Here is a 27,932-nt window from a genome sequence, read left to right as displayed (position 1 = left end):
CCTTGCTAAGAGCTGCAGTCCAGTTGTGGCATAATTTCCTCTCTGCCCTAGGGTGTAGTATAAAAAGTTCCCACAGATTTTTTTCCACTGAGCATTTAACACACTCCGTACATTTTTATTTGTCACTCTTTCTCTGTGTTTATTGCTAAACCTTCTGCATGGACTGGCTGTAATTTTTTTGACAGTTGCTGACATGCCTTTACTTGTTGTTTGGCTGAAGCTGCTTCACCTATCAGGCTTTTGTCCTTGTAATGAAGTAGCCTCTGTATCTGCAGTCCAGTTTAACCCTTTACAGTATCTGTGCAGCCAGGACATGGGTGCCCGGGTCAGTAAAAGTGAGGCAGGTTCATGTGAAATAAATTTTGGAAGGAATTGAGAATTTTAAGAGGAATCCCAAGACCCATAGTGGATTTGTGGATTTATAGTTTGAATCTAAACAATATATATGTGTATATATATTTTCTTTCTGTTGTCTTTGGTCCATTTTTCCCTTCCTGCCCTGTGCACACACATGCATAAAGTAAATGACTGAAACGGAATGAGTAAAGACTGTGTCTTAAAGAAATCTTAAAGAAAAGCTTGGTTTATCACTCCTCCTAGTGTATTAGGGTCTGGCTCAATTAGTGCTAGAACAAAGTGTTGACTAGAAGAGAAAATGGATGTATTCTGGGCTGGGAAAAGCCTTGAATGTTTCTCATGGCTGAAGATAGTGGTTGATAACTCGGATTGCTTTGGTTGGCTCCTGCTTTGCTTTGCTTCGTGAGAACAGTCATACACTTTTTTCATAACAACAGCAGGGCGAGAAAAGAGCCGGCAGCTGCTGTGGTTAAAGAATACAAATATATTCGTGCTACCCAGCCTGAACCCAGCGCAGCAGCAGACAGTTCAATTAGCCATCCCATCCTTTGGGAACCAGTGCTGTCCTTTCTGGTTGCATGTAAAAATAAACGTTTCGGCTCTGCAGCTGTGGGGAGGCTCAGCCTGCCTGCCCCGCCTGCGTGCTGCAGTGGCTGTGGAAGGAGAAGGATGTGTCTGACGTAGAAAAATGCCTACAGGTTATTGGGTTTGACAAGGTCATGGATGGAAGGATGTGAAATACTTTTTTTTTTTTTGTAGCGATCAGGAAACACTTTGCAGAATTAATATAAGGAGGAAGAAAGAGATGGACGGTGAGCAGAAGAAGAGAGGGATGCAGGTGCTGCATGTGGCAGAGAGGAGAGCGGTGGGGTATGGTGTTCCCCTGATGATGGGATCATCCCGGCTATTCCAGTGCCTGTGTAGCCAGCAGTGTCCTGAGCTGTCACTGGAGCCAGCAGCCTGTCCCCTCAGCTCTGCGAGTGCAGGGTTGCAGGCAGTGTCAGCCTGGCAGGCAGGGAGGTGATTTTGCACTCTGTTTGCATAAACATACTTCATAAGCAGCACTGGTTGCTTCAGCCTCTCTTCCCACCTCCTCCTGGTTGTGTGGAAGTGGCTTTTCTGGCTGCAGGTTGTGTTTCATGCAAAGCTAAGGTAGTCAGTGCTTGCAGGTCTTCTCCTGTAGGTACTTTTATTACATTTTCTAATTTATTTAAATAGATGCTCACTTCCAGACATGAAATTGCACCCTGCCTCCTTGGCTGCAGTGCCGGGGTTCGGCTCCGGTGGTTGGCGTTGGCGTGGCTCTGCTGCTGGGACAGCATCGGCTGCCTTTGCCACGGAGGAAAATCCCTGGGAGCTCTTGATGACTAGCTAAGCCTAAATCTATAACATATTTGGGAGCTTTTTTTGTGTCACAATCTCTAATGTTGTAGGCACCATCTTCCAATTTCATGCGTTCTCTCTTGCACGGCTAAGCTTTATCTCCTGGGTTTTTGATGAATGGGTCATTATTCTGAAATATGAACAGCCCAGTGTTAGATTTCAGTACGTTTTAAGGTGGTGAATGGATGAGGGTTAAATATTGTGTCTTAAGCTGTGTAATTTTATATATTTAAAAAAAAAAGGGCATGCCACGGATTCTGTAAGACTCCAGTCGAGTGATTAAAGTCCCATAATATTCTTTTGTAACCAATGAATAATAAACAGAAGTTGAGCTGCCAAAATAAATCAAAAGTAAGTTTCATTTAGAGACATTTCCCTGGTGAATTATGACAGTTGGACAATGTCCTTCCCATCTAAGAGCCAGAGTGAGCTTTTTCTAGCCTAGAACGTGTTTATTGAAAAGGGTTTGAGGTGAATGGCATGCCAAGAAGCAGTAGTGCTGTTTATTATCCTGCTGGCTCCTGGCCATGAAAACTGGCATCTGCAACTGTATGGAGAGGTCAGGCATAACTTTTGCCATCTGCTGCACAGCCTGGTTTGAGGCAGAAGCAAATCCAAGCTTGACCTTGCCTTCTGCTTCTGTGTGGAGCGGCGGCGGATGCACCCTGTCGCTGCCCTGCAGCCTGAGGCTGGAAACCAGCTCTCATTTTGTGCTGGCAAAAGGCACGCCGTCTTGCTGGTGGCGTTGAAGGCAGTGCAAGTTGCAAAATCAGTTCTACAGCCAGTACGGCTTGGTTTTGGTGCCAGCAAAGTGAGAAGCCCAGCCTGAAAACAGAAATACTGACAACAGGCAGATTTTTTTCTTACTGTGGATTTCTTTTTTTTTCTTCCCCTTTCTTTCTCTTTTTTTGTTGTTTTCTCACTTTTTAGTGCATGGAAATGTTTATTCCAGCTGTGCTGCTTCTGTGCTCATGGCAGGTGCACTGTCAGCGTTTCCACTTAGAAATCCTCAGTTGTAAGGTTCATGGTGGTGTTGTCCATTCCTCCCACCTATATTTTCCCTCTAAGGTCTCAACATGAACGTGAAGTCATCTTGCAAAATCCCATACAACTCGAGTGGTTGCTAAACTTGCCCCTCACCTAAGTCAGGCATGGCTGTGAGATTGCAAATACGATCGAAACGCTGCCCTGCAGGATGCAAACTTCTCCGCACACAAATTGACTGGAATCCCTCAATCATTTGCAGACTTCCTAGGCAGGGTTAGCCCCATCAAACCAAACAGGCGGCTCGGTGCTGGAGCGGAGGGTGAGTGCAGGGCTCTGCGGGCGGTGGGTTGTTCAGGGCTGGAGGAGAAGCCCTGCGAGCAGTTGCAATCCCGGTGTAAACAGAAATTATGTGATGGGCAGAGACTCACAGCTTTGCTATTCTGAAATAAAGAAGAGTGATAAGGGAACTAATAAGCGTGTGCACGGGCGAGGCTTTCCTATGTGACAGTGTTTGATGTGTTGGGCAGGGCTGGGCACGGGGGAAGGCTGTGGGTGTTCACCTGCCGACGCAGAGGCGTGCGATGAAGCTGTAGTAACCCGCACGATGAAGCCAAAGGCTTTGCTTGAGGGTTGTGCAACTCACCTGATGGCCACAGCGCTCTGGTGCAAATTAGATGCGTGACTGTAAAGCTTATGTAAAATTACTCATTGGAGCAAGACCGCTAAAACCCCTGTCCCTTGCAGCACGGCACCACCTCTCTTCGCGGTGCAGGCACCGGTGCGCGGGGCTGGGCAATGCAGTACGAAATGACCACTGAAAAAGGTGTTGGACTAGCCCAGGAGCGCCGTTTGGGAGTCCAGCTCCAAGGCTTCAACCAGCACAGCTGGAAATCGCCTCTTGCTTCACCCTTGGTGTCTGTCGGTGTTTGTGCAGCGATTTCAGAACGTGGGGTTTGATTTCTAAGCACTATTTGGGGGGTTAAGTGAAGGGGCAATAGTAGCAATTTTAAGTGTGGTTCAACGTTGGACATAATCCGCTTCGTTGATTTAAAGTGTCCTGTCCAGCCTTAGTGGTTAGGACAGGAGCTGATGACAGAAAACTCTTTTCTTTAGTGACAATTGCAGTAGTTATGTAGCATTTGATGATTTCCTCGGGTAGAAATCTGCTAAAATCAAACCCAAGGGTGATGAGTGCTTCAGGTTTGTCTGCCCAGGGAACTTCGCTGGCACAGCTGCGGTGCGACATTGCCCTGTTCTGATGGACCAACCCTCTTGGCTTCAGCTGCAGTGGTTTATCCCTAGCTGTAAAACACAGGAGTTTTCTCTAAAATGAAATCAGACTAAAAATCAAAGTATATTTCCACCCTTTCTCAATCTGGAGGGACTCATTTGTATGAGGTTTTAGCAGCAGAAATTGTTAGGCTGGTCACAGTGCGCACGGGTTTCTTTGAAATCTCTGCAGCTGAGGCTCTTTGGAGAATTGGGGATGGGATCTTATTTTTAGACGTGGTCTAGATTTTCATTGATCTGGGTTGTAAGTGTGGCAGCAAATGAAAGAAGCATTAACGCTCTCTGCTCAAGAGTGGGGACCGATCCAAGAGTGTTAAATTCTCAGCGTCCTGACCACAGCCCAATTTGTAACATTAAAAATACATTTGGATGCTGTGAATTTGGCAGATGTGTTGAGTGTCTATAAAATACTTAGAGGGCAGCTTTCTGATGTGAGCAATAACATTCAATTAAAATATATATTGGCTAGAATCAAATAAAACTAGCACGTTTCTAGCACAACACCAGTGAGCATATGGAAACTATCGAGGTATTTTGACCGTTACTGGGGACAGAACAGTGTTAATTCAGTTTGTCCCCAAGCAAGGAAACTTCCTCTGAAAACTTGCTTTTTCCTCAGTTAAGCAACATTTTGTAGTAACACACGGGCCTCTCTCAGTACCTCTGTTTGCATGTTTCCGAGTACTTCAGCATTTGTTTGCACAAGATTCCTGACAGGATGAGTAAAGAGGTATTTAGAAATCAATACACCCACTAACGAGACACCGCTGCTGGACGGGAGTGATGCGACGGCTCCGTACTGAGGCTGGGGTAAGGTGGAGGCTCTATCCCTCTGCAGAGGCAGTGGGGGTCCAGGGAGACTGACTAACTCCCTGAATTGGTTTTTGGCTTGAGTATTGCTGCTAATGCTGGTTTTGTGTCTGTTAGTGTCACTCTGGTCCTGTAAACTGCCGGAACACAACCTTTTAAAGGATGCATCGCTTCAGAATCTAATGAATTAGGTGTGGTCTCTTCCCATCTCTCACTTGGGTTATTTTCCTTCCTCCTGTTGCTGCGTGGAAGATCTCGTGTGAAAAGGGGACAGAAGTGATGATGTGCAGGCTGACCTTAGGCGGTGCTTGGGCGAATGCCAAGGAAAAGCTATTTTTTAGGCAGTCTTTTGCTTAGTGATTCATGGTTTAACTCTGCTCCCTATTGTTTTATACTGGTGTGTTTGGATTCTCTTTTCCTGTTGCATCCCAAGGTGAAGAAGGTTGAAGAGCCATAGCTGATTCGTGTGCTACGTTTCTCCCCCCAGCTTTGGGGAATTTGATAGAAACCCATGTAGCTCCCTGTCTGCTCAGTGTACCTGGGCTCTGGCTGTGCGCTCCAGAGTTGGCTCTTCCAACTCCTGTGTGTGGCTTCTCCATCTCCTGCATTTCATCTGTGCTGGTAACACAAGAGCGGGAGCTTCCACTGTGTAAATACAGGCTGGCTGAGGAGCAGGGATGGCTGAAAATCCATCATGGTTTTAAACTGGAAGATCCCCCTGTGTGTCGCCTGCCAAGAACTGGTTTTGGTCCCTGCGTCTGTGTGGGCGCTGGGGCTGTACCTACCTGGTGCTACGCATGGAGCTGGGCAGCGTTCCACCATCGCCTGTGTCCCTCCTGCAGCCAGGACATGCCCCTGAACCCACGCGGGGGCAGAGCATCAGACACACTACACCGGAGAAGGAGGAAAGTGATCTGTAGCTGAAGCCCATCTTGCGTCGAGCAGTCGGTGTAGAGTCCCTCGCTCTGTCGCGGGTCCTGCCCTTTTTGCTAAATTTACTGTTGTCAGAGCCACGGGGGTACCCCAGGGACAGACGTTCCAGAAGAAGCCGCGGAGCAGCCGTGGCTGGGGTTCAGGTGCCGCTGACTGATGGCTCTGCTTCTCTCAGGCAGTCGAGCCCTGTCCGTGCCGGATTTCTCAGCTGGTGCCTGGTGTTCAGGGACCTCAGAGGTTGCATAAAGTTTAATAAATAATGCTGGTGGGTTAATTGTAGCTTGCAGGCTCAGCTGTTGATTAGAGTCATATGGTGTTTTTCCAGCACATTGCAACCTTCATTTCAACATCCCTGTTCCATCCAACCACAACAGATTATGGATCCCATCTCTATTCGTGGTCCTCTGCCCCTGAAATGAACTGCTGTTGGAGGAGAGGAAACACAATAACTTTTGTATGCCCTTTGTGTTGGGGGTGCGTACATTTACATGTTTCCCGGTTGCACTGGTGAGGAAACCGATAAATTAGTAATGCAAGGTGAGCCCTGCGCCCAGCCACCCGTGTGAGATCCCTGGATGTCGTTCATCATGTAAACCAGTCACGCTGGAATAAGAGCGATTCCTATTCTCTTGATGTTGGTTTGAGTTTATAATTTCTGTCCAAAATAAACCATCTATTAATAAAATAACAACAGCACTAAGAAAATGTTTTTAAAATTTGCAATTCACTGTTTTTGCAGGAGCAGAGTGTGGAGGGAAACACATTCTCTCCAGTGTACAGAGCAGCCTTTACCATGGCTGTGGTTTCCCCTCTCTTACAGGTGAAAGAATAATTGTTCGATACATTAATAAGCTTCTGTATTATGCCCTGAACAACTAGACCTACTTTCACACCCCAGATGTTTGGTTATTACCCCTTAATAATGAACACCATTTATCAAACGGGAGGTGTAAAAATTGAAGTTTTTATTTCCTTGTTTTTGCTCTTTGCTTTACTCTGTCTTTATGATGAGCAGGAAGGTGAAGGTTTTTCTCCATTATTGATCAGTTTTCTTTATTTCCTTCTTCTATATGCTGTATTTTACTTTCAGATGCTGCTGCTAGAATGTTACATCCAAAGAGGTTTCATTGGGCTCTTTACAAAGAACCATAAGAAAGTTTAATTGTAGGCATTGTGCAAGAAGTAACACACTTAATTCAGTTCCAAACTTCCCATCGGATCTACCTGGCAATGCCCCCCCGACTTAAAAACAGATTTTCACATGCTGTTACTTTCAGTGAACCTTATGTATGTGTGAAGAAAAGTTTTCATCTCTAAATGTAAATTGTATAAAAAAACAAACACGATGAATTAGTGTGTTCTGACTCAACGAATATGTGGCTCTTTTTTAGGAGAGTAAAGATGTCTTAATGGCTAAGCAAATATTTGGAAGCAAGTTTTAAGAAGTGAAATGAGTGTTTGTGAGCAATCCTGATTTCTGTTTCTTTCCGTTAAGTTTGCTGTTGAGTTCTCTGTGTGTTTTCTTTTTTTATAACAATATCCCCCTTTTGGAAGCAAGTTTTAAGAAGTGAAATGAGTGTTTGTGAGCAATCCCGATTTCTGTTTCTTTCCGTTAAGTTTGCTGTTGAGTTCTGTGTGTGTTTTTTTTAACAGTATCCCCCTCTGTAAGAGATGTGATACAGACCTTGAACAGGATAGCAGCTGCTCTTCTGTCTCTCCCCCACATCCCAGCCATGTTATTTTTCACAGCAGCAGGAAACCACAGTTCTTTAATTCATCACAAAGGGGCAGGACCTCCTCGGGCTGATCCCCTCTGCCTTGCCTCCCAGCAGTTCTGCGTGCCCGAGTTCCTCACAAATACCTGCTCCTGCAAGCTGCTTTGAGATGATCCAGAGATCGAATAAAATTAGTGAGATTGCCTTGGCTTTGGATGTGAAGGAGGATAATGTCTCTTTTTGGAGAATCTTTTTGTTGGCTGACTAAATCCTCATCTCTTCTTCTGGAGAATTCAGCAGCCCTGACTTCCCTGGGATCATGCAGAGAAATTAGCGTTTAACGTTAGTGCTGAAGCAAAGGGAAACACAGCAGTTGGCATCTGTGAAAGAATTTCAGGTTGACCTTTTTTTTTTCTTTTCTTTTTTTTTTTTTCACAGATCTATCCAGATCTCAGACTCTGCAGGACAGTTCCTGCTGGCTTAATAGCCCACTTGAGTAATGTGCTGCAGCCGTGGTCTGGGACTGAGTACAGTTAAATCTGGTGAAAGGAGCATTCTTTAGTTCTTCGGTTTGCATTTTATCCACATGCCTTTAAATGGAAGAGGAGAGAAAACTCTAAAAAGTGGCTAGGCGGGAGCTAGATGAGAAGACAGGCGGTGGCACTGGTTTCTGATGCAGCCGTCCCCGCAGCACGTTTGTGTGTTCATTTCCCTGCCCAAACATGCGATGTGATAGCAGAGTGACACTAACAGATAAAGTGTTAACTTTCACGTGATTCACAAGATATTTCAGACGTGAATTCCCCCCACTCTGGAAAATGAGTTATAAAACGTTTCCAACTTTTATACTTTTATTATAATGCAGCTATGTTCCAGCAAAAGCTCCTGGCAGATAGTTTGCTCGTACATTTCCAAATGAAGATGTGTTAAATTTATTTGCTGAAGAAGCTTGTAGCTTGCACTGTAACCTTGGTCATGGGACTGGATATAAAAACAGAGGGACAGAAGCACACTTAACAGTGGGAAACAAAGCAGAGCTGGAAATGTTATCAGACTGGGAAGGCGAAACGTGTGGAATTACTTCAGAAGTCGGGTTGTGGACATGTGATGTTGGACGTGTGGCTCCGCTCATTGGATCCATGTGTAGCTCACGCTGGTTGCATGAGGTCAGGGTGCGTTGTGGTTGTACAAAGGGGGACCAGATGCCCCAAGAAACTTGCAGTAAAATAGCACAAAAATCCAGGTGAGGTCTGGTTCCCGTGCTCGATCCTCTTTACCTCCTAAACCCTGTCTTCTGTGCCAGGCAAGAGCCTCTCCTCCTGCAGGTGGGTGGGAGGCTGAGCTGCCCATGCCAAAGGAATCCCCAAAAACTGCATTGTGTTTTCCAGCAGGGTATTTTTTTATTTAGAATTAATGATGGGCAGAGAGGTTTTGTAGAGGTTTCAGTTTTCCACTCTAATTACGTATTGATCAGGAGGAAGTTCTGCGTATTTTTCCACATCAGTGCATGGAAGTTGATTGCAGTAACTTTAAAGCCATCCAAGGTTCATATTACAGAGGTGCTTTCATAGAATATCTCAATCAGATTTTGCCAGATCATTATTGTGAAATGGATACTGAAACCCTGGTCCATTCAGGTTAAAAATCCCAACATGGCACATTGACTTTTGATGTGTTGACGATATTTTCTGTGTAAGAAAACCACTCCCCTCCGCTGCCCCAGCTCAGGGGCTGTAGGACCAACAGTTTGTTTCTTAGAAGATGAAAACTGAATGCAGGTTTTTTCTTTCCAATCTGACCTTGTTTCTTTTTCCAGGCCCTGGAAGAAGCCCAGAAAGCCATTCAACAGCTCTTTGGTAAAATTAAGGATATTAAAGACAAGGCTGAAAAATCTGAACAAATGGTGAGGAGCAGTTTCTTTCTAGCCTTTGAAAGGGAGGGGAGACACTGACTTTTGCCTCCTGTTCTCTATAAGAAGGGAACATTTTGCTCCTGCTGAGGGGTTGGGAATGTGCTGTCAAGTATGTGTTGAACCTGTACCCTTGTCCTTGTGTGAACACGTAGAGCTGACATGTGTGTAGTCCCGAAGGGAGGAGAGAACCCTTCTTATCTCCTTAAAATGTTCTTGCTGTGGCTTGATATTTAACCAGGCTCTTGTTTTTTGATTCTCTAGGTTAAAGAAATCACACGGGATATCAAGCAGCTCGATCATGCCAAGCGCCATCTGACCACCTCCATCACCACCCTCAACCACCTGCACATGCTGGCGGGGGGCGTGGATTCACTAGAGTAAGCGTGGGAGCTTTTAGTGGTGCTTTGATGCCACTGCTGACTTCTTAAGTTTGGTGTCGTGCTCTGAATAGGTCTGTAGCAGCTGCTTGTTTTCCTGGGGGGAAGTTTGCTTAATAGTTTGCAGTCTTGATTTTTGCTAGCAGATCCGTTCTGTGCTGCTCTGAGTGACCTGCGACCTATGTTGCTGTAGGTAAGGGTTTGCAGCATCGATTGCTTGAATTGCTGTGTTGATCCTTGGTGATAAGGAATGAGTCTGGCTTCATTACAGAGTAGGACAGTCTGTGCGGTTAGGTATCCTCATTAGGAAGGTGCTCTGCAGGGATTTGGGGAGATTTTCATCAGTCTCATGTCTTAAACTGCAATAAGATCTCTTTTTTGGAAAGGTCTACTCTAGTTCTGATAATGAGTTCACAGAAGCCTTACAGCTTGTACTGTGTATGAAGCGGGGTTACATGTTTCTAATAATCCTTTTTGAGCTTTTTAATGTGCTTGAGGAACACGCAGGCTGGGGAAATCCTTTTTTTTTTTTTTTTTTTAACATATTACATCTGTGAAGTTGTGAGACCCAGGCACAGCCTGTTCTTGGATTGTAGCAAATTCTGCACGAACACTGGGTTGTTAAGTGTTCGGAATTAAATTTTACTTAGGCTGCTCTCTCCACTGGAATGATCCTAAAGGATGAAATAAAAATAAATAAACTTGATTTTTTTTTCTGTCAGTTTCCTGTGAAAGTTATTAACAGAAAAGTCAAGGCTAATAGCTTTTCAGCATAATGGTTCTCCTCCCTGTGAAGCTTTAACTCACACTTTGTGTGTGATGAAGAATGGCTTAACTCAGGTCATTATAGTGAAATAACATTTACTGCCTCCGGACCCATACTGGGAAGCGGATGCATTCAGTAGTTTACGTGTTCTTTGCCAAGTGTTGCTTTTAACATTTATGTTTTTTGAAGCATTGTTAGATGTGTGCCAGATTGGTTTATTTTAGCATCAGTTAAGTGAAATTTTAATGCTGCATTGGAATGTTAATGAAGAGTTGTGTATTTTAGAAAAATAAATGTCAATAGGGACCAGCATGACCCAGTGGGAATGGGGTGACCTGCGGAATTACCGCCCAGGATTTTCATCAAACCTGCTTTTGTAAATCTTTAATTTCCTTTACAGGGCTATGACCAGGAGGAGACAATATGGGGAAGTTGCTAACCTTCTCCAAGGTGTGGTGAATGTGTTAGAGCACTTCAACAAATACATGGGGATTCCTCAGATTCGACAGCTTTCTGAAAGGTAAAATGATCGAACCCTGAGCGCTTGCATGCCTGCTGAGCAGGAAGGTTAGAAAATGCATTAGGCAGAATCAGTTTCTCAAGTCTGTAAAGACTGGACATGGTCCTCTGAGGTTCTTTCCAGCCAAAACAAACAGGTTAAAACTGACTGCTCTGAACATTTATGTGCAGCTTGTATGGTCGTGATTTTCTGATGTCGAGTCACACATTTAAATGTGGTGAGTTTTGGTGCAGCTCCAACCGCGAGTGCCCACCTTTCTCGGCTGTAGCAGGTGAAGGGTCCGTGGTGACTAAGCCACCAGATCTCTTGGAGTCTTCGTGTCATTTGGGACATTGACAGCTGGGCGTCGAAGGAACAAAGTCCTCCCTGTTCTAGGAGCCGTTGCTATCCCTGGCCAAAACCTACTCTTCCTACTTGACAGCAGGCGTTATTTCTCTTTACATCGCACACGTGTTTGCTTAACAGCCTGCAGCAGTGCTGAGCACAGCTCAGGGGTGGAAACAGCCTGTTAATGTTAGTGATGAACCTTCTTAATGATACAACTGTACCTGATAGCATTTCTTTACAGTGTGAAAATCCTCTCCATGCCTGAGATGACTTTGCTTCTTACAGAGGTACCTGAAAGAGCCTTCCAGGCACAGGAATTAATTTTTTTGGTGACTCCCTTTGCTAAGACAGCAGCTGGCTACGTGTGCTGTTCAGTGATGGAAACAGTGTTTGAATGATTTGTTTGTAATATTTTCATGTAAATCTGTTGGACTTTCTTTACGGTATAGATACCTCTTCCAGAAAACCCAGATGGAATCCATGAGATGGAGCAAAAGAAAAATCCACCCTAAGTCCACAGAGAGAGAGATGGGGCCTTGTTTTAACAAAGCATTTGACCATAAACGTTTGCTTAAATGAACATGAACATAGAGGAAATATAAACATATGTCACTGCTTTTCTGAATTTAGGCTGTTGTCTGTTCCAACCTCATGCTCAGAAAGATAGCTTGCTTCGTTTTCTTCCAGAGTGGTAATGCCCTTGGGCACAAGCCTGCTGTCATTGACATTTGAAGGCCAAATATAATTTAAGCCTTGGTCCAGAATTGTGTCTGGTTTTCCCTTTGCGATGGATGATTATTTAATACTTTTGTAGTTGCTGATAATTATAGAAAACAACTCATGCTGCTGCTAAAAGGCGCAGTGGTTTCGAGTCACGCCAGAGAGACTGGCAAGGACGTGGAGGAAAACTTCTTTTGTTTTATTCTCCCTTCAAGATAAGGATCTGAAAAGCTCAAGAAAGTCTGTTCCTCCTATTTTTAGAATTGCCTCGGCAGGGTTTTCCTTCTAGTGTTTACACAGCGAGAGTTGCTCCATCTGGTAGCGATAGAAGCAGCTGCTTGTGGGGTGAAAGCAGAGCTGCAGCCGGGGTGTTGCTGGGATCTCTTTACTGCTTTGACATCCAGGCAGCAAATGACTGCGGGGAGGTCTGCGGCACGGTAGTGTCTGCTTTGGAGTTTGACTACACGTGTACGTATTAGGACCCAATTTGGAGTTGACTTTTCTCTCTCTTTGCTTGGAAATACTTTAGTGATTCATGAAACATCAAAGGATGTTTGCCTGGCTTCTCACAGCGCTATATTTAGACTGTGAAATTGCTGGGGTTTGATATCTCATGGATTTGGTTTAATTGTACAAGTGAAGCCTCTGGGATGTTTGTGAAGGCAAGAAATGCTTTAGTAGAGGCTGGCACCAACCTGTGACAGTAACCGAAGTCTATTATATACAATAAGTCTGTTATAGACACTGCTAAAGGAGCAGATTCTGTTGGTTTCTTTAATAAAGAGCCTCTCTTTCTCGGCGTGAATGGAGTGAAGCCAAATATGAATGGGAAACCATGGGAAGAAAAAGTGCCTGCTCGGTGTTGTTGGATGTGCTCTTTGTCATGGGGTGTTCAGTTTAGGTTCCTGCTCCTAGATGCTGTGAAAACTAACGATGTGTTTTTACTGTTGCTCTCCACCTGTTCTGTCCCTTTGAAAATAACCAAAATCCCGCGGTAGGTATTCATTGGAAACCTGGCTGAACTCTCGGTTAATTGGCTTCTTGTGCTCATCCTGTTGAGATACAAAAATGTCCCAACTCGCATCCAAATGTAAATATTTTCCCGATCATGTTCCTAAAACAACTCTTATATAGTGCGTTGGAAGTTGTTTGTTGCAGTAAATAGCAACATTTTGTTATCTCTCAATCCTCTTCTGTTTTCTGTCTGTGGAGGGAGCGTACAATTAGTGGTCACAAACCCACCCATGAGAGTGGTTGAGAAAGCAAGCCTAGCAGATAGTGGAAAAAAGCCTGGAAAGTATTTAGGAGAAAGATAATTATAAGTTTGCCACAGAAAGCCAGGCTAGCTCAGCCTCTTTTTATCTTAGCAAGCCGCCAGGCGCAGTTTAAGATTGCTGGTAGCTTTGGCTAAAGGAATTGAGGTTTCTAGTAATTTATTGTCATTTGAAACATAACAGTGGGTTTTGTTGGTTTTATTTTTTGAAAGGCAGGCGACATGAGGAACAAAAGCCACTAATAATAAAAAAAAACAAGTTGGAGAAACAAAAAATCACTAACAGTCATGTAACCAAAGGGTTTGGCACATGCGAGCAACCCCAGGAAAAGGCAAGTCCCTGCTGCGGCACCCCAGCACGCTGCCAGGGGGAATCGAGGAGAGATCCGTCCCAACCCAGCCTGAGAAGAGATCCTAAATGTGCTAGCAGCCGAGGGCGCCTGGGGGTGCTGAGCCTTACTGAGTAATTCACTTTCTGCAGGTGGTTAAACACCCGCTCTCACAGCCGTGCAGAAACGCTCCTTCAGCGATGGATGCGGGTGAAGGCAGCAGCCGGGGCGTGAGGCTTTTCCCGCCGCAGTTTCCATTGCATGGAGATTATTCTGAATTATTGAAAGGCTCATGGCTTTCCACGGGTCATGATAATCTCCAGTGGCTAAAGCAAGTGCCTTCCTGTGTTCTCTGCCTAAAGCAGTCTCTCTGTAAAGAGCTGGCGTATGGGTTGTCATGTTTTTTGGTGCACACTTGTGGAAAAAAATAATTGTGCGTGTCCGTGTGGGTGTGCTTACGTAAAGAGTGGTAGTTACTGGGAGGGCAGCGAGGCTCCCCATCATTGCGCGCACGTACCTAGACCTTTGACTGCTTTGATTTCTCTGCCCTATCCCTATCCTACAAAATGTGAAGGGGGGGGTGGGAAAAGAAAAGCTAAAACTAATTTTCCCTGTTGGCTTTTGAAAGATTTTGAAGCAGGACAGATTAGGTTTTTTTAAAATATATTTTTAACATCCCAGTTCAGCAAGGCATTCCCGCAAGTTTCTTAATTTAAGGATCTGAGAATCCCCGTTAAGACTATCCCTTAAGTACTTTTCTGCATCTGAGCCTAAAACAACAAAGCCTGTGGACAGGGCTTTTAACTGCTTGACAGTGCCTCTTTTAATTTGTTGAGTCTCAGGAATCTGGCTGCTGCTCTTTTCAGTGTCTCCGCTGTGCTTGCACCGCAGCTGTTGTCGGTTGGGACGGTGAGTGTAGCTGGTCACAGGGAAGGACATAACACAGCTAATGCTTCCAGTTTGTACCAACTCGTTCATTTCTGTGACTCCTAATATTGAAAACTTCTTGTTCCGTGATTATTTAAAAGATACAATTTTCCCGTCCATGTTTAGTGGCTTTTTTTCTTCCTTTTTCTTTTTGGTTTTCCTAAGGATCAAGGGGTTTGGTTCTGTGATGCTTTCTCACATGAATTACGAGTGCTTACTTGTGCAATTTAAGCAGGATTATACCTGTAGTTGTGGCTGCTGGGCTGGGTTCCTCCTTACAGCTTAAATTTCCCACTCTTTCTATTTCAAAATATTAGTGAATCCCTTTTGTTTTACAGTTAACAAGGTGTTAACTGGGGATCTCTACCTGGAAGGGTAGAGGAGTTTCTAAACATTCCTGTGAAGCAGAGAGCTTAAGTGGGAATTAAGTTTGACATTGCTGGCAGGAAGCTTTTCCAGCAAAATCCCCATAAATAAGTCCTGGATAAGGCAGGTCATCCATACAGTTAAATCACAGATATAAAGTTATATTTCAACTGTCAATCTTAAAGGACTAGAATTTTCTGCATTTGGCACTACTAAAGAATCCAGCCTGTTCATTGTCAGGTCATTTTGTAGTGTTCTGCTACTAATGGACCTCAGATGGGAAGATTAAAGCAGCAGATCATTCCTTGATAAGGTTGAGGAGTCTTAAACCAAAAAAAAAAAAAAAAATCCAAGTTCTTCTCCCCACAGTCTGAACAAACATTTTCACAAAAGTAAATGGAGCTGCTCTTTCTAACATACCAATCTCAGTGGAAAAATCCACTGCTTTGAATGATCAGTTTAGACCTTAAAGCATTTCCAGTATAATAAAAGTGATGGAAGAATTCAAGGGCTGCAGAGGGATGTAAGTGCCTAACTGTTTGTTTTGGCTCTTTCTAGTGCGTGTAGGCATTTCCATTTCCCTAGAAGTATCAATTAAGCCACAATGACTTTTATTTCTGGAAATTGGAAGCTTTATTCTCTCAGCTAAATAGAGAGCAAGATTGTGGTTTGTTGAAACTTTTTCACCCATTTCAGACCTTTGCTCTTTTATGCTTCTGAAGACATGGAGGATTAATAGGATAAAATCTCAGCCAACAGTATTCACATGGATGCATTTGAAAGTAGGTCAGTGTACCTGGAACTGTGAAAGGTTCACGATGAAGATTGAGCCATTGTGAAGCTTTTATGTGTTAGAAACATACTTTTGTTGAAGTGTGATCAGTGTACACGAATGTCAAGATAAATTGATCACATTGGCATTAGAGGAACCCGCTGATCTCAGCTGATGAACTGGCCCGAATTGACACACTCGGTTGCAGGACAGGAGCATCCAGGACAGGTTCTGCTGGAGCTGGGGACTGATGCTCTAGAGCTGGAGTTGTCATCCCGATGTCATTCAGGGAGCAAATGCTCTCCCAATTTTGACGTCCAGGCCTTCTTAATGTCGATGTTTTTCTTTAGCATGCCTTTTTTTTGTCCCTGAAAAAACTTTGTGTAGCTGTTATTGCTTCAGTCCACTTTGTAGTAATGTTTGCAGACAACGAGACAAAGAAGTTGTGGTACCACCAACAAAACCCTTGTTTCCTCTGTCCTCGTCAGGGTGAAGGCAGCGCAGAACGAGTTGGGACAGCAGATCCTGGCTGACTTTGAGGAAGCCTTTCCTTCCCAAGGTACAAAGGTAAAGTTCTCCCTTCCCCTCTTCCTCCCATTGAAAAGCATTGCTGAAAACTATCTGACATAATTGCCATCAGCTGTTATCTCATTCTACTTCTAGATTTGATATCTCTCTGCTTCAGGAGTTATTTTAGAAAGCAAACCCATCTCCCGAGCTGTAGAGTGCTAGGTCCATTTCTCACTGTTTCTATGCAGTGAATGAGGGAGAGGTGCGATGCCCTTCCTCTTCCCGCTGCACACATCCATCACAGTGAGGTCTGTGAGCCTGGCAGAGAATGCCCTGAGCAATTCATGCGTGTCCCGATAGACCAGAGTGGGGTTCCCTCGGCACCTCACCCAGGTTACTGGTTACTTGTTGTGTTTAGGGAAAGCCAGGCACGGGCTGGCTGTTGACATGCTGCCACCAAGTTTGTCTCTGGTTTACTCAGCACAGATACAAATCTGGGCTAGGGCTGAGGCATCAAATGTGCTTCCCCAGAATTATGAATCCAATGTTTGCAAACAGTGTGGTGGGGTAGGTGTCAATGTGAGTTTATTTCAGAGAAAACACTAATTCTGTTTTCCAGAGTACTAGCTTTACTGGTTTCTTCATAAACCTAGCACGTACAGAAATGAGAAAACTATTTGGAATGGATCCTTGATGAAGGGCAATCTCCGTGCGTGTGGCGTAGCTTGAAAACAGAAAATTTTTTTGAAATGTTTCTAAATTTTCTGTCCCCTCCACTAACATCGTGGTATGCCAATACAGACCAGCAGATGCTACTTTAAGTCTTGCAAGTTGATGATAGATCTCTAGACTGCTTTTTTCCCCAATGAATTCGGCATTGCAGTTTTGCTCGTCCCACTTGTTAGCCACTTCTCTCGGCTGTTTCTCAGAATATCTCGGCTGAGGAAAGGCTTTGCAGAAGTGATGGGACACCGGTTCTTTCTGTAGATGGAGCCAGCTGCTCTTCTGTGGTAGGGAGCTTCCTGGCTGTAGAGCCACTGAACAACTTTACAGCCAGTGAAATAGAAGGAGCTCGGTTTTCATCCAACAGAAGAGAGATGCCTACGTGATAATAGAGAGTAGCAGCAGAAGCATCAAAAAGAGAATAATAATGGGAAAGGGTAAAAACATGATGACCTGGATGCAGTACAATTTACAGTCACCCATTCAGCCATTTAACCTTAAATTGTTTGTTCCTGTTTATTTTGATAGAGGCCTGGGGGACCCAGCAATGTCCTACGTGATGCGTGTCTAGTCGCCAACGTCCTGGATCCCAGAATCAAACAGGAAATCATCAAGAAATTTATTAAACAACACCTCTCGGAGTATCTGGTCCTTTTCCAGGAAAACCAAGATGTAAGGGAAGCTTAGCAAGCTACATTTGGATTTTGCATTTTGCTCTGCTGGCGTTCACAAAGTTCACGTTTCCACAGATTCCGGTGGTGAAGTGTTTCTAACCTGAGGACTCAGAAGTGGTGACTTGTGGGTGTGATGTGGGCTGGCTGATGAGCTGGGAGGCAGGGTTGCCTCTGCCAGGATGACTTCCTCCCACCTTAGACCTCAATTTCATAGAGCAGCACTGGAAATGTTTTCCCCTCCTACAATAAATAAGTAAATTCAAGTTAGATATGCTTGCTGCCCTGTAAAGGGGTGAAAAATTAAACTCTGAAAATTGCAAACCCAAAAACTTTAAAAACCAACACAAAAAATCCCCCACCAAACACAAACAAAAAAAGTCCCCAAAAAGGGGAGGAGGAGTTTCCAGGAAGCGATTAATCTGTGTAGCTAATTTTTAAACTTCCCATCCTGATGCTAACAGCTTTTAAAAAATTTACTATAATCATCTTGGATTTGAAATAAATATATTTTGGATCAAAATGTGCTTTAAACAATTTCAAAATTTTTACAGTTGGTGACAAAGAGGAGAAAAAGGCTAAAATGCTTCATTTTAAATACCATTTTTCCATCAAAATATTTTTGATTAATCTTTTTACTTTTTGGGTGGAAAGCACTTATATGGGGGGGAAGTCCAATCCTGCTCACATTGTAAGAGTTCTTGTAGAAGTTTGTGGTCCCACAGTTCCCAGACTGTGAAAACCAGCTGAACGTGAGAATCCAGGAATTCCAGAGTTCTCATCCCACTGTTGACTTTCTCTGGCTGCAAAACAGAGAGGGTGGGATCAAATGGAGGACGATTGGATTGAGTTTTCAGTAGTACCTGTAGGGTTTAGGAGTGCTGTTATCCTCATTTGCAACAGAACTTGCTCTCTTAATTCGCACACGATAGGGTTTTCAGGCTGGCATGTGTTTAAGCGCTTTGAAGAACGACTATTAGCGTTCAAAATGTTATTAATAGTGGTCAGGGTAGCTTTGATCGATAGCCCAAGCTCCTCTGTGAAACTACAGCAGCACAGTTAAGCAGTCAGGCTGAATATTAGCAGCTGCTGCTGTTAAAAATGTCATTCTCCATCTTATTCAGGTGGCCTGGCTGGATAAGATTGACAGGCGCTACGCTTGGATAAAGCGGCAGCTGGTGGACTACGAGGAGAAGTACGGGCGCATGTTTCCGCAGGAGTGGTGCATGACGGAGCGCATCACGGTGGAGTTCTGCCACGTCACGAGGTGAGCGGCTGGGGAGCTCACGATGCCTCCCAGTAGAGTCGCCTTTCTTAAAACAAAAGGTTGGCTTGTCTTTGGCCAAATTGGTCATGTAGCCATAGGACCTTAAAGGCAGTCTTCAAATATCCGCGTAGAATTGTCCGTGATTAAAAGGAAGTGAAGAGTGAAAACCCAAAGAAGTATTGCTGAAACCGTACGTACTGTTGAGAGAGTGAGATGATGTGGAAACCAATTCTCAATGTAACAGAGGTAAAATTCAGCAATGTTAGAGGCTAAGTCACATAGTGTGAGCTGACTGTGCTGTGACTGCCCCAGACCGTGCTCTTCCCCAGCCAGAGACAGGGCACCAGAGGAAGGTGCCAGCTGGAGTCCCAGTAGCACCATTGCCTTTGTTCTGGGACCCCAGTCAGAGACACTGCGCTTCTCAAGGTTTGATACTGGAGGCTTTCCTGGCTGCAGTGGTGTGCTGGGGTGTTAGGAGATAGGGTCCTGTTATCCCCAAAGATCTGAACAACTGTGATTGTGTTTGAAATGTGATCCATAAAGCAGTTTAATGTTAGAGAGCACCTTAGGACTTAGCTCGAATTTTGTGATGAAAATGTCTCTAGGGAATAGACTGAGCTACAATCTTAGGTTTCAGATCTTTCTCTTTATAGAAAACCACATTTGTTTTTTCTGTTTCCCCTCTCTTTCAGGACAGAGCTCGCTAAGATAATGCGCACAAGAGCGAAGGAGATTGAGGTGAAATTGCTTTTGTTTGCAATTCAGAGGACAACCAACTTTGAAGGACTTCTGGCTAAACGCTTCTCAGGTTGCACTCTAGGTGATGGGACAGTGGTAAGAGGATTTCTAAAGAGCAACCCTTTAGTCAACAGCTTCTTTGGGAGGAAAAAACCCCTCTCACACATAGCTGTGGTCACGGGAGACTGCAAAAAGGGTTTCCTGCAGCCTCCTCTTGAGCTGGCAGGTTAGGGTGTTTAGTGTGACTGTGCTCAGTGGGTTGTTGTTGGAAAAGTGATTCTTGATCTTGTGGAGTGTGGTAGAGAGGATGGCACGGGGCTCACAAGAAGGGAAGTACACCAGTTGTGTATTTTTTTGGTTCTCCTGGGCCCTGTGCTGTTTGCAACTGAAGCCACATTGCTCTGGAGAACCACAATGTAATTATGGTGTGGTGACTGCATTATAATGTTTGTTCTCTGCATGTCGATGACACATTCTAGCTGAAAGTCCCCTCTTCTCTTCATTTCTAGTTACCACACATTCACCGCACGGTCCCATCTTTCCATCCACACTGTCTGTTGGGTTAGTCTCACTTGCAGGGGCGTTGGTAGCTTTACACTTTCCAATGTCTCATTTGGTAGACTGTGAAGGCACAGCCAAGAGAAGCAGCTCAGTGAATATCTCTGGGGTCACCTCTGGGCTTTTTTCTGCCTGAAATCACAGCCAAGAGCTCTGCCAGCCAAGTGCCCTGGGAGCAGAGAGTCCACGTGTGGCTCGGAAGCCACTGGTTTGAGGTTGGCTTCTCTGTCCAGCTGGTGTCTTGAAAACCTACTTGGATGTGATAATCCAGCCTACGAGGCCAGCCTGCTGGAGCTGTTTGTAACTTGCTGTGCATCAGTAGGTGCTGCTAATTAACAAGGGAAGTCCTGTAGGGTTTTCCTCCTGGCTGAGTTTAGATGTCTTAAGAATATGGCTTTATTTTTCTGACAAATTTCATATGAAATTTGCAGCTTTAATTAAATTGCCTTCGCTGGGTTCTTATCCCTTTGGAGAAGGTAGGCATGGAAGCTGTTATCACCAAAAAAACAGAAGGGGAGGGTGTGGCTTGAAAGAAAAGAAAATCTTCCCTGTCACCCTTTCAGATTTGCCTAGAGGCTATGACAGTCTGGAAGTCAACTTCTGACCTGTTTTCTACCCCAGACGAAGGCCATGATTACAGATGGCTGTGTGGGGTGCACAGTGGGGACAAGCAGTCTGGTGGCAGCAGTGACACAGGATTTACTGTGGCACAGAGTTTTGGGACCTGCTGTCAAAGGTTGTGTTAGCCATCCTGCAGTTGAGTCTGGTGTTTACAAAGGGTTTAAGACAGAGTCACGTTGGTGCCTCCTGAGCAAGAGCTCGCCAGCCTGGTGTACGCTCGCCTCTCCGTCAGCACGAGACTGGCATCAGCTTGAGTTGTAACTTCATACGCTTTTGCCTGCAAGTTAAATGGAACTTGAGAGGAAATCCCTTTTTGAGAGAGAGGGAGGTAGAGCACAGGGGCCATCTCGCTTTGTCCTAAGCCTCCTGATGTCACCTGCCTCTCCAAGAAAACACAAAGAATTACGTCCCGGCTGGCTGCAGGGCCTTGGTTCCTTCCTGGGGTCCTTCGCCATTTACAACTCAGTGTGTGGACTGCGAACAAGATCAAGCGCTTGCAGCAGTGAGTCCTGCTGGGTTTTTCAGCTTATTTGGTGGCCTCAGCTGGCAGAGGTGCAGCTCCAGCTGCTGCTTTCTCCTCTGTGCACACACACTACTCCTGAGTGCTCGGAGTGTGGTTTGCCCTGCAGCCCGGCCAGCTTGGCTAACGGGGCTGGTGGAGGGACATTTCTCTGGCCACTTGCTCCCACCAACTCAGACCAGCAGCAGCTTCCTTGGGATAAGGTGCACCCGCAGCTCCAAGCAGAAGCCCTTGGCTTCAGCATGGCTGCACAGCTTGCCCAGAGCTGAGTACTTCCACAGCTCCGCTCCTTTACTAGGGACTGGAGGCCAATCCTCTGTCTGCTTCTTCTCCTTGAGCCTTCTGCACGCTTCTGGGCTCTGCTCATGTCTACAGTGGGCTCTGCTCATGTCTACAGACTGCTGTACGGTCATTTGACGGGTTTAGTAAAGCAAAACACTGATGGAGGTGCATGTGAGAGGGGACAAAATGGACTGTTCTCTAAGGAGCTTCCTCTTTTTTTAACAGAAAAAGCCAGAGGTGCCCCCTCCTTCCACCAACCCGTTCTTGGAGGATGAAACTGGGACAGAGACAGATGAGATTGTGATTGAGAAAAGTGATACGGACAAAGTAAGTCTTTGAAGTTCCCCAGTTGTCAGTTAGGCAGTCTCTGTGTCAAAATCTCTAGCGGTGCCTAAGCTTTTCCCATCACATTGATTTGAAAGGTTTGTTTTCACAGCAATTAATTTAGTACAGTTTTGATCCTCTGTGCAGCATCCAGACTCCCAGTACAACCATGGTTTGCTCTGGCTCACTTTACTGAAACCAAAGCAATCTTTATTTCAGTTAATAGCGCGGAGACAGTCCCACCACATGAGAGTGAGTTGGATTCTGTTCTAGCCCATGCAGCAGCAGCTCAAAAGTAACTACAGGATGTCTGTCAAAGAAAGATGAACTAGCATAGTTGGGTTTTCAGATCCCAGAAGCAGCTCCCACTACAAGCAGCTGCAATTAATATTTTTGTCTTGTCAGTCAAGCAAACTAAGTCTGGAGTCACCAGGCAACTCACTGAACTTTCAAGTGTCAGATTTTCACTCCAGATATATTACTTCTGTGATTTTTATCTCTAGAGTGCTTTTCATTACAAACACAAAGCAGGCAACACCTAACCACTTGTAAAAGCTCTGGCTTTCCAAAGCCCTCTGCAAACATTAAAGGAGTGAATAGTAAACGCAATGGTTTTAATTGGCACCAATATCAAAGCCTGCAAGCCCTGTATTTTTTACTCTTTAGGCTGTTAGGACTGTTTTTAGTGAACAGTAGAGTGCACTGCCCTGGCCAGAAACAGCTCAGATGCTTCTGCAAGAGGAACTGCTCCACTCCTTGTGCATGGGGAGGCTGGTGGGAAGGCTGCGCCATGCACTGAACCATCCCCTGAAATGCTGTTTGCGGCGAGGCTGCCCTCTCTTTCAGGATTCGCCCTGTGTTAATGCTCACGACGCAGTGCTGGGCTCTGCTGCAAGGGTGGCTGCCCCACAGGCACCTCTGCCGAGTGGGAGCCCCGTAAATCCCAGTGTTTCAGTTTCAGAATGCCAAGAGGTGGTGGTTAGTGCTGGTGAGTTCACGTTGGAGCTCTCATCTTCTGAAGAACGGACAGGACGGGTTGAAGATGAAGAGTTTTAAGTGGTAAAACTCTTGCAAGATGCTAGTCCTGAAATTTAAAGATACTTGGGAGTGGAAGAGTTGGGGGGAGGAGAATCCATGTTAGAAAAGAACCTCTTTTAGTGATCCTAGCAGTTCATTTTAATCTGTTTACTTTGGATAGTAATGAAAGGAAACTGGGCCAGCTGCAGACCTCCTTACTGTGACAACAGTAACCTTTTATTATTTCCATCAAACTCAAGGAGGAAATAGCTTAAACATCTGCAGCTTTTGGACAGGATTGCACACTCAAACACAGCTTCACTGCTACTGTTAAAAGATTTAGTATTCTCTCCACCAGACATGCTGGGAGCAGTGTAAAAGGTGCACACACACACACACACACACAGAGAAAACCAGCGTTAGGAGTTGGCTCTCCCAGCCTGGTAAATCGTAAACATCATGAATCTGCAACCTTGCGCTGGTGCTGCCATCCTGGAGAGTTGGCGACTGGAAGGTTTCTGTAATTACCTCCTATTGTTTTCCTCCCGGCTCCGATGAGCGAGTGCATCCGGCAGAAACGGGCAGGCGCTGGCAAAAGGGCTGGGCTGGAAAATGCTGGATAGTGGCTCTTTCCCAAAGCTGTAAAAACTTACGTTCTCCAGTCATGCTCTTAGTGAGAAGGTTAATGAAGCCAGTCCCGTAGAGGTGGTCTGGTCTCCATAAAACCATTTGCTCGCCTTAGTCTTGCAGCCGTATCTTAGTATTCATTGTGTCTTTGAGTCTTAATTATTTCTGAGAAATGCTTTCCTTGTCATTCTTTACTGTTTCTGCAAATGCAACTCCTCTGTCATTTAGGAGAGTATGTCCTTTAAGCTCTCTTGTTTTGCTTTTCTTATGTTTAAAAAAAATTTCCGACTGGAAAAATTCATATCTTCATTGGCTGGGAGCTGATTCTGGCTTTTTGCAGAGAGAGGCAAGAGTTCCATTCCAGAGTCACTGCAGCCCTCTTTGCAGGCAGTGAAAAATTGTCAGCTTGCCGGCAAGCAACAAGAGAAATTGTCTGTTGGTAAAAAAAAAAAAATAAATAAAACTGTATCTAGCTGTAGGGCAAAGCTGAGCTTAAAGGGCCCTGCCCAGCCTGGTACTTTAACATGCCAAGATTTAAGCATATGAGTAGTCTCAGTGGCTTCAGCGAGATGTGCTTGGCCACGGCACAGAGTGCAGTACTGAACTAAAATGAGAGTAAACCGGATGGCTCCCAAATGGCATATGTGCTTAATGCTCTAAATGTGATTTTAAAATAGAAGTCTTTGCATCCCCAGAAACATGTTTCACAGTGAAAGCAGTCCTGTAATGTTGCCTCTATAATTCCAGCTCCTCCAGTAATTATCTTCTGTTTATCTAAATAAAATTCATCCAGATGAAGTCTGTAACTTTGAGTTATTATCCTTAATGTTCTAAAAATGTAGGGGTTTTTCGATGTTGCTTCCAAATAACTGCTGCATCTCGTTTCAGAGGTGACTAGTGGAGTCTTGTCACTGCTGGAAGGATGCAGCAAGGTTTTATTTACGAACTGCATTAAGATTCTTACAGTGAAATCTGTTAGCAGGCAGCAATCTCCTCTTTAAGGATAAGAATATTTTACAAGTGAAAAGACAATTCCTTGCACTACTAACAGCTCTGTAAGAGCCAGGGAAGACTTGGGCACACTGGTGCTGTATATCCTGTTGATTATTTGAGAGTAAATTTGTGTATTTGTAATATTTCTAAAGACTTAGATCCTTCTGTGCTGTTGCGTTACTTCTAGGTCCTACAGGCAGGTTTGAAACCAACACTCTAAATGCTTTCTTACAGCCAAAGAAGCCAAAGGTCCCTGACAATCCTTTTCATGGCATTGTTTCCAAGTGCTTCGAGCCTCACCTTTACGTGTATATCGAGTCCCAGGACAAGTGAGTAACCAGCATGCTCGTTTGGGTTTGTTCGCTTTGGAATGTGTGTTACAGTTGGATTGCACTGGATTCTGTACTCAAGCTGCAGAAAATTAATTTATTGAAAGCCTGATTTCCAATTTCATCAGGAGCTGTATTGGTGGTTCGAGAAAATTAGAACGAGAGGGACCTTTGGGCAAAAATGAGTGTTCAGAGGGCTGTGGATGTTGGTTTCATCTGTAATTGCAAAGGCCTGCAGGAACGATGCCCGCTGCCTTTCTGCGGAAGAGGCTTAGTGTTTCTGAAATTGCTTCTGTTCCTCTGCAATTCCCACTGCAGACATATGCCTTTCTTTCATCTCATGTCTTCCACAAATAGTAGGTTTGCTTTTTCTGTAAAATACACATGTGGCGGCGTGGCAGAGGAGTTTCAAGATTTTCTTTACAGAAATAAGTTACTTGAGATCCTTAGATGAAAGCTGCTGTAGATGAGCTGGCTGTGAGATAACATTATCATTGTGCACAGATTGGGACTTTGTCAGGGGTTTTAATCCCTGGAACCCTTCTTCATCTTCCTCTTTGACTTGCAGCAAAATAACTTGAATGAAAAAAGCTTTCAGCTTAGAGCTCCGAGAAGTTTCCCGAGCTCTCACCACTCTTTCTTGTGCACCTCAGTTCACACCAGGGTTTAAATAACGTCTCTGTAACAACTGCAGTGCCAACTGGGAGAGGAGACAGTTGAAAAAGATTTAATAGAGTCTTTTAGTGCAGGTTATTGGCTGGAAAGGAGGAAGAGGTGCCTGCCTCATTTAACTCGTCTGTCTGTGCCCTTCTGTCTTCCAGGGACTCACACATGAGAGACTGCAGAACTCAAGGCTCGTAATGTCCTGATTTTGTCCAAACTCCAAGATAACCATCTTGAAAAAGCTTTCCCAAGTCCCACCAGCCTTTTATGCTTAAAAAAAAAAAAATTTAAATGAATAAAACCTTGCACAATGGTCTGTCATGCTGGGTTTAAGTTCCACTCTGCAGTGTAACAAAAGGAAACAGAAATTTCCCCCCCCCAGCGCCCTCAGCCAACTGAGCACTAACTTGTTTGAATATTTCTTCCCTTCTTACTGGGGGCCATTTTAATCCCCATTTTGGTAATTCTACCCCTCTGTGCTCCTAGCCATTTCAGTTGCTTTTTTTTTTTTCCCCTTTTCCTTTACAATCATGAGATGTTTTATATTAGCTTTAGAGCCACAGGCTGCAAGGAGTTTAAAGAAAAACTGCCACAGTATTGCCCATGCTGCCCCTGTCTGCCAAAAACTGCTTTCCTTTTGATTTTCTCTCTTCTTCCCCCTTAGACTGAACTTTTGAGGAATCCGTTGCTGATGTCTGAAAATGAGGAGTTGTTTAGATAATTGATTTTATGTTTGGGCTCTGAGCAGTGAGAGTGGTGTGACAGTTCTGTTCATCGTTGCCTTAAGTCTGTGGCAGAAAGCAGCCTGGACCTTTTCTCCTGAAAAATTGTTTCCATACCCATTTAAAGAAACACCGTGCCAAAATCTGTAGCCTTTTAAGAGGAGACACCTGAAAGACTTAAAGATGCTGCTCTCTACCCTTAGCTGGACTGTAAATATCAGATTTCTTAACAGCGAAGCAGATTTCATTTCTGCCCCTTTGGGATCTGTGTCTTTAGCTCTTCTCTGTGGTCTGGCGGAGCAACGAGAGCTGAGCCCTTCCCCTGGAGCGGAGCAGGAGCTGTGTCGGGTCTGCAGTGCTGAGATGTGTATTCAGATGGTTTGGAAAACTGGCACTTTATGGTGGATGTTTGCGGTCTCATGAGCAAAGGGGGTTCCAACGTACCTAGCCCATGGAAACGATCCTACGAGCGGTCCAGGTGTCTCGGTGCTGTTGCCCTTCCCCAGGGCCCTTCAGACACCCACTCTTCACATCACTGGACAGACTGACTTCCTGAGCATCGCATTCTTCCCTCCTGCTGCTGAGGAGTTCCCTAGTTCCTCTTGTGATTGCCAGAGATGCAGAAAAAGAATAGGTTGAATAAAAGAAAAAAGGAAGAGGAATGAAAGGATTTAAGAACCAGAATAAATTTATAAGATTTCATTTAATATTTTCTCTTGGTTAGATTTGGAAAGTTCTTGCTCCCAGTGAATTTGCTACTGTTAGGAAATACCACATCTGTGCTACCAGAGAGTTTGCTTCGAGTTTTTTTGCAGAGTCTATATAGAGAAAATGTTCATTTTCTGCAGCTCTCTTGCCTTCTTCGTTTTTCGTCCCCCAGTAGCTTTTTCTGCCAAATTCTTTGCGCTCCCCTTGCACCACACAAAGGTTGTTAGCCTTCGTGTTGTATTTGGGCCAACTGAGACTAATGTGAAAGTTTGATTGACATCAACTGAGCTATGCATTAATAATATATTAGTTCCCTTTGTGCACAATATCGTGATGTTTTGCTTGTATCCATCTCATGCTGAGATAAGAGCAGTCCTGCCTTTGACGGGCAGTTTGTCCAGGTTAGGATCAGAACAAGCGTGAAGCTCTAGCGCTGCTCTCAGCTCTTTTGGACAGCTGCGTTCGCTCCTGCATCCCAGTTGACAAGACCTTGGGGGACTGGGAAAATGTAGATACATTTCACTTTGCCTCCGAGAAGAGGAGAACATGTGGAGTAAGCATAAAGAAACAAAAGCCGTTGACATTCCTCACTGTGTCTTGAGACTGAGAGAATGAGAGAAGAAAAAAAAAAAAAGTGGCTGGTGAATGCTAAGAAAGCTCCACTTTGTTGCCCAGATGGAGCAAAGCATAAATGCAGAGGTGGAAATAAATGCAGCTGTTTCATTTAGTGGGCCTTTTGACATGGAGCAAGCCACGTCCGTTTTACTCGGGAACCTGAAGGAATGCTGAGGCTCGGAGCACGCGCGAGCCCTCCCGCAGCAGCCATCTGCTTGGCTCTCCTACAGCCACGGGGGGAGGTCGATTTTGCTTCCCTGTGGTCGAGTACAATCAATGC

General features: G+C 44.7%; 1 protein-coding gene across 1 annotated transcript in view; it reads left to right on the top strand.

Annotated features, from left to right (window-relative positions):
- The window catches only part of VPS53 (vacuolar protein sorting 53 homolog (S. cerevisiae)), a gene marked incomplete at its 5' end in the record, with an annotated part of 60,635 nt that overhangs the window by 6,471 nt on the left and 26,232 nt on the right, over positions 1-27,932 (top strand). The window contains 9 exons of the mRNA XM_010086430.1: positions 9,292-9,378; positions 9,649-9,764; positions 10,931-11,050; positions 16,253-16,331; positions 17,526-17,669; positions 18,793-18,935; positions 19,628-19,769; positions 21,880-21,981; positions 24,850-24,944. Coding sequence (XP_010084732.1) covers positions 9,292-9,378; positions 9,649-9,764; positions 10,931-11,050; positions 16,253-16,331; positions 17,526-17,669; positions 18,793-18,935; positions 19,628-19,769; positions 21,880-21,981; positions 24,850-24,944 — 1,028 coding nt within the window. The remainder of the gene's footprint in view (positions 1-9,291; positions 9,379-9,648; positions 9,765-10,930; positions 11,051-16,252; positions 16,332-17,525; positions 17,670-18,792; positions 18,936-19,627; positions 19,770-21,879; positions 21,982-24,849; positions 24,945-27,932) is intronic.

This window comes from Pterocles gutturalis, unplaced genomic scaffold, assembly GCF_000699245.1.
Source record: "Pterocles gutturalis isolate BGI_N339 unplaced genomic scaffold, ASM69924v1 scaffold5406, whole genome shotgun sequence".
Lineage (NCBI taxonomy): Eukaryota > Metazoa > Chordata > Aves > Pterocliformes > Pteroclidae > Pterocles > Pterocles gutturalis.
Note: the sequence above shows the minus strand (reverse complement) of the source record. Positions and strands in the feature narration are given on the sequence as shown.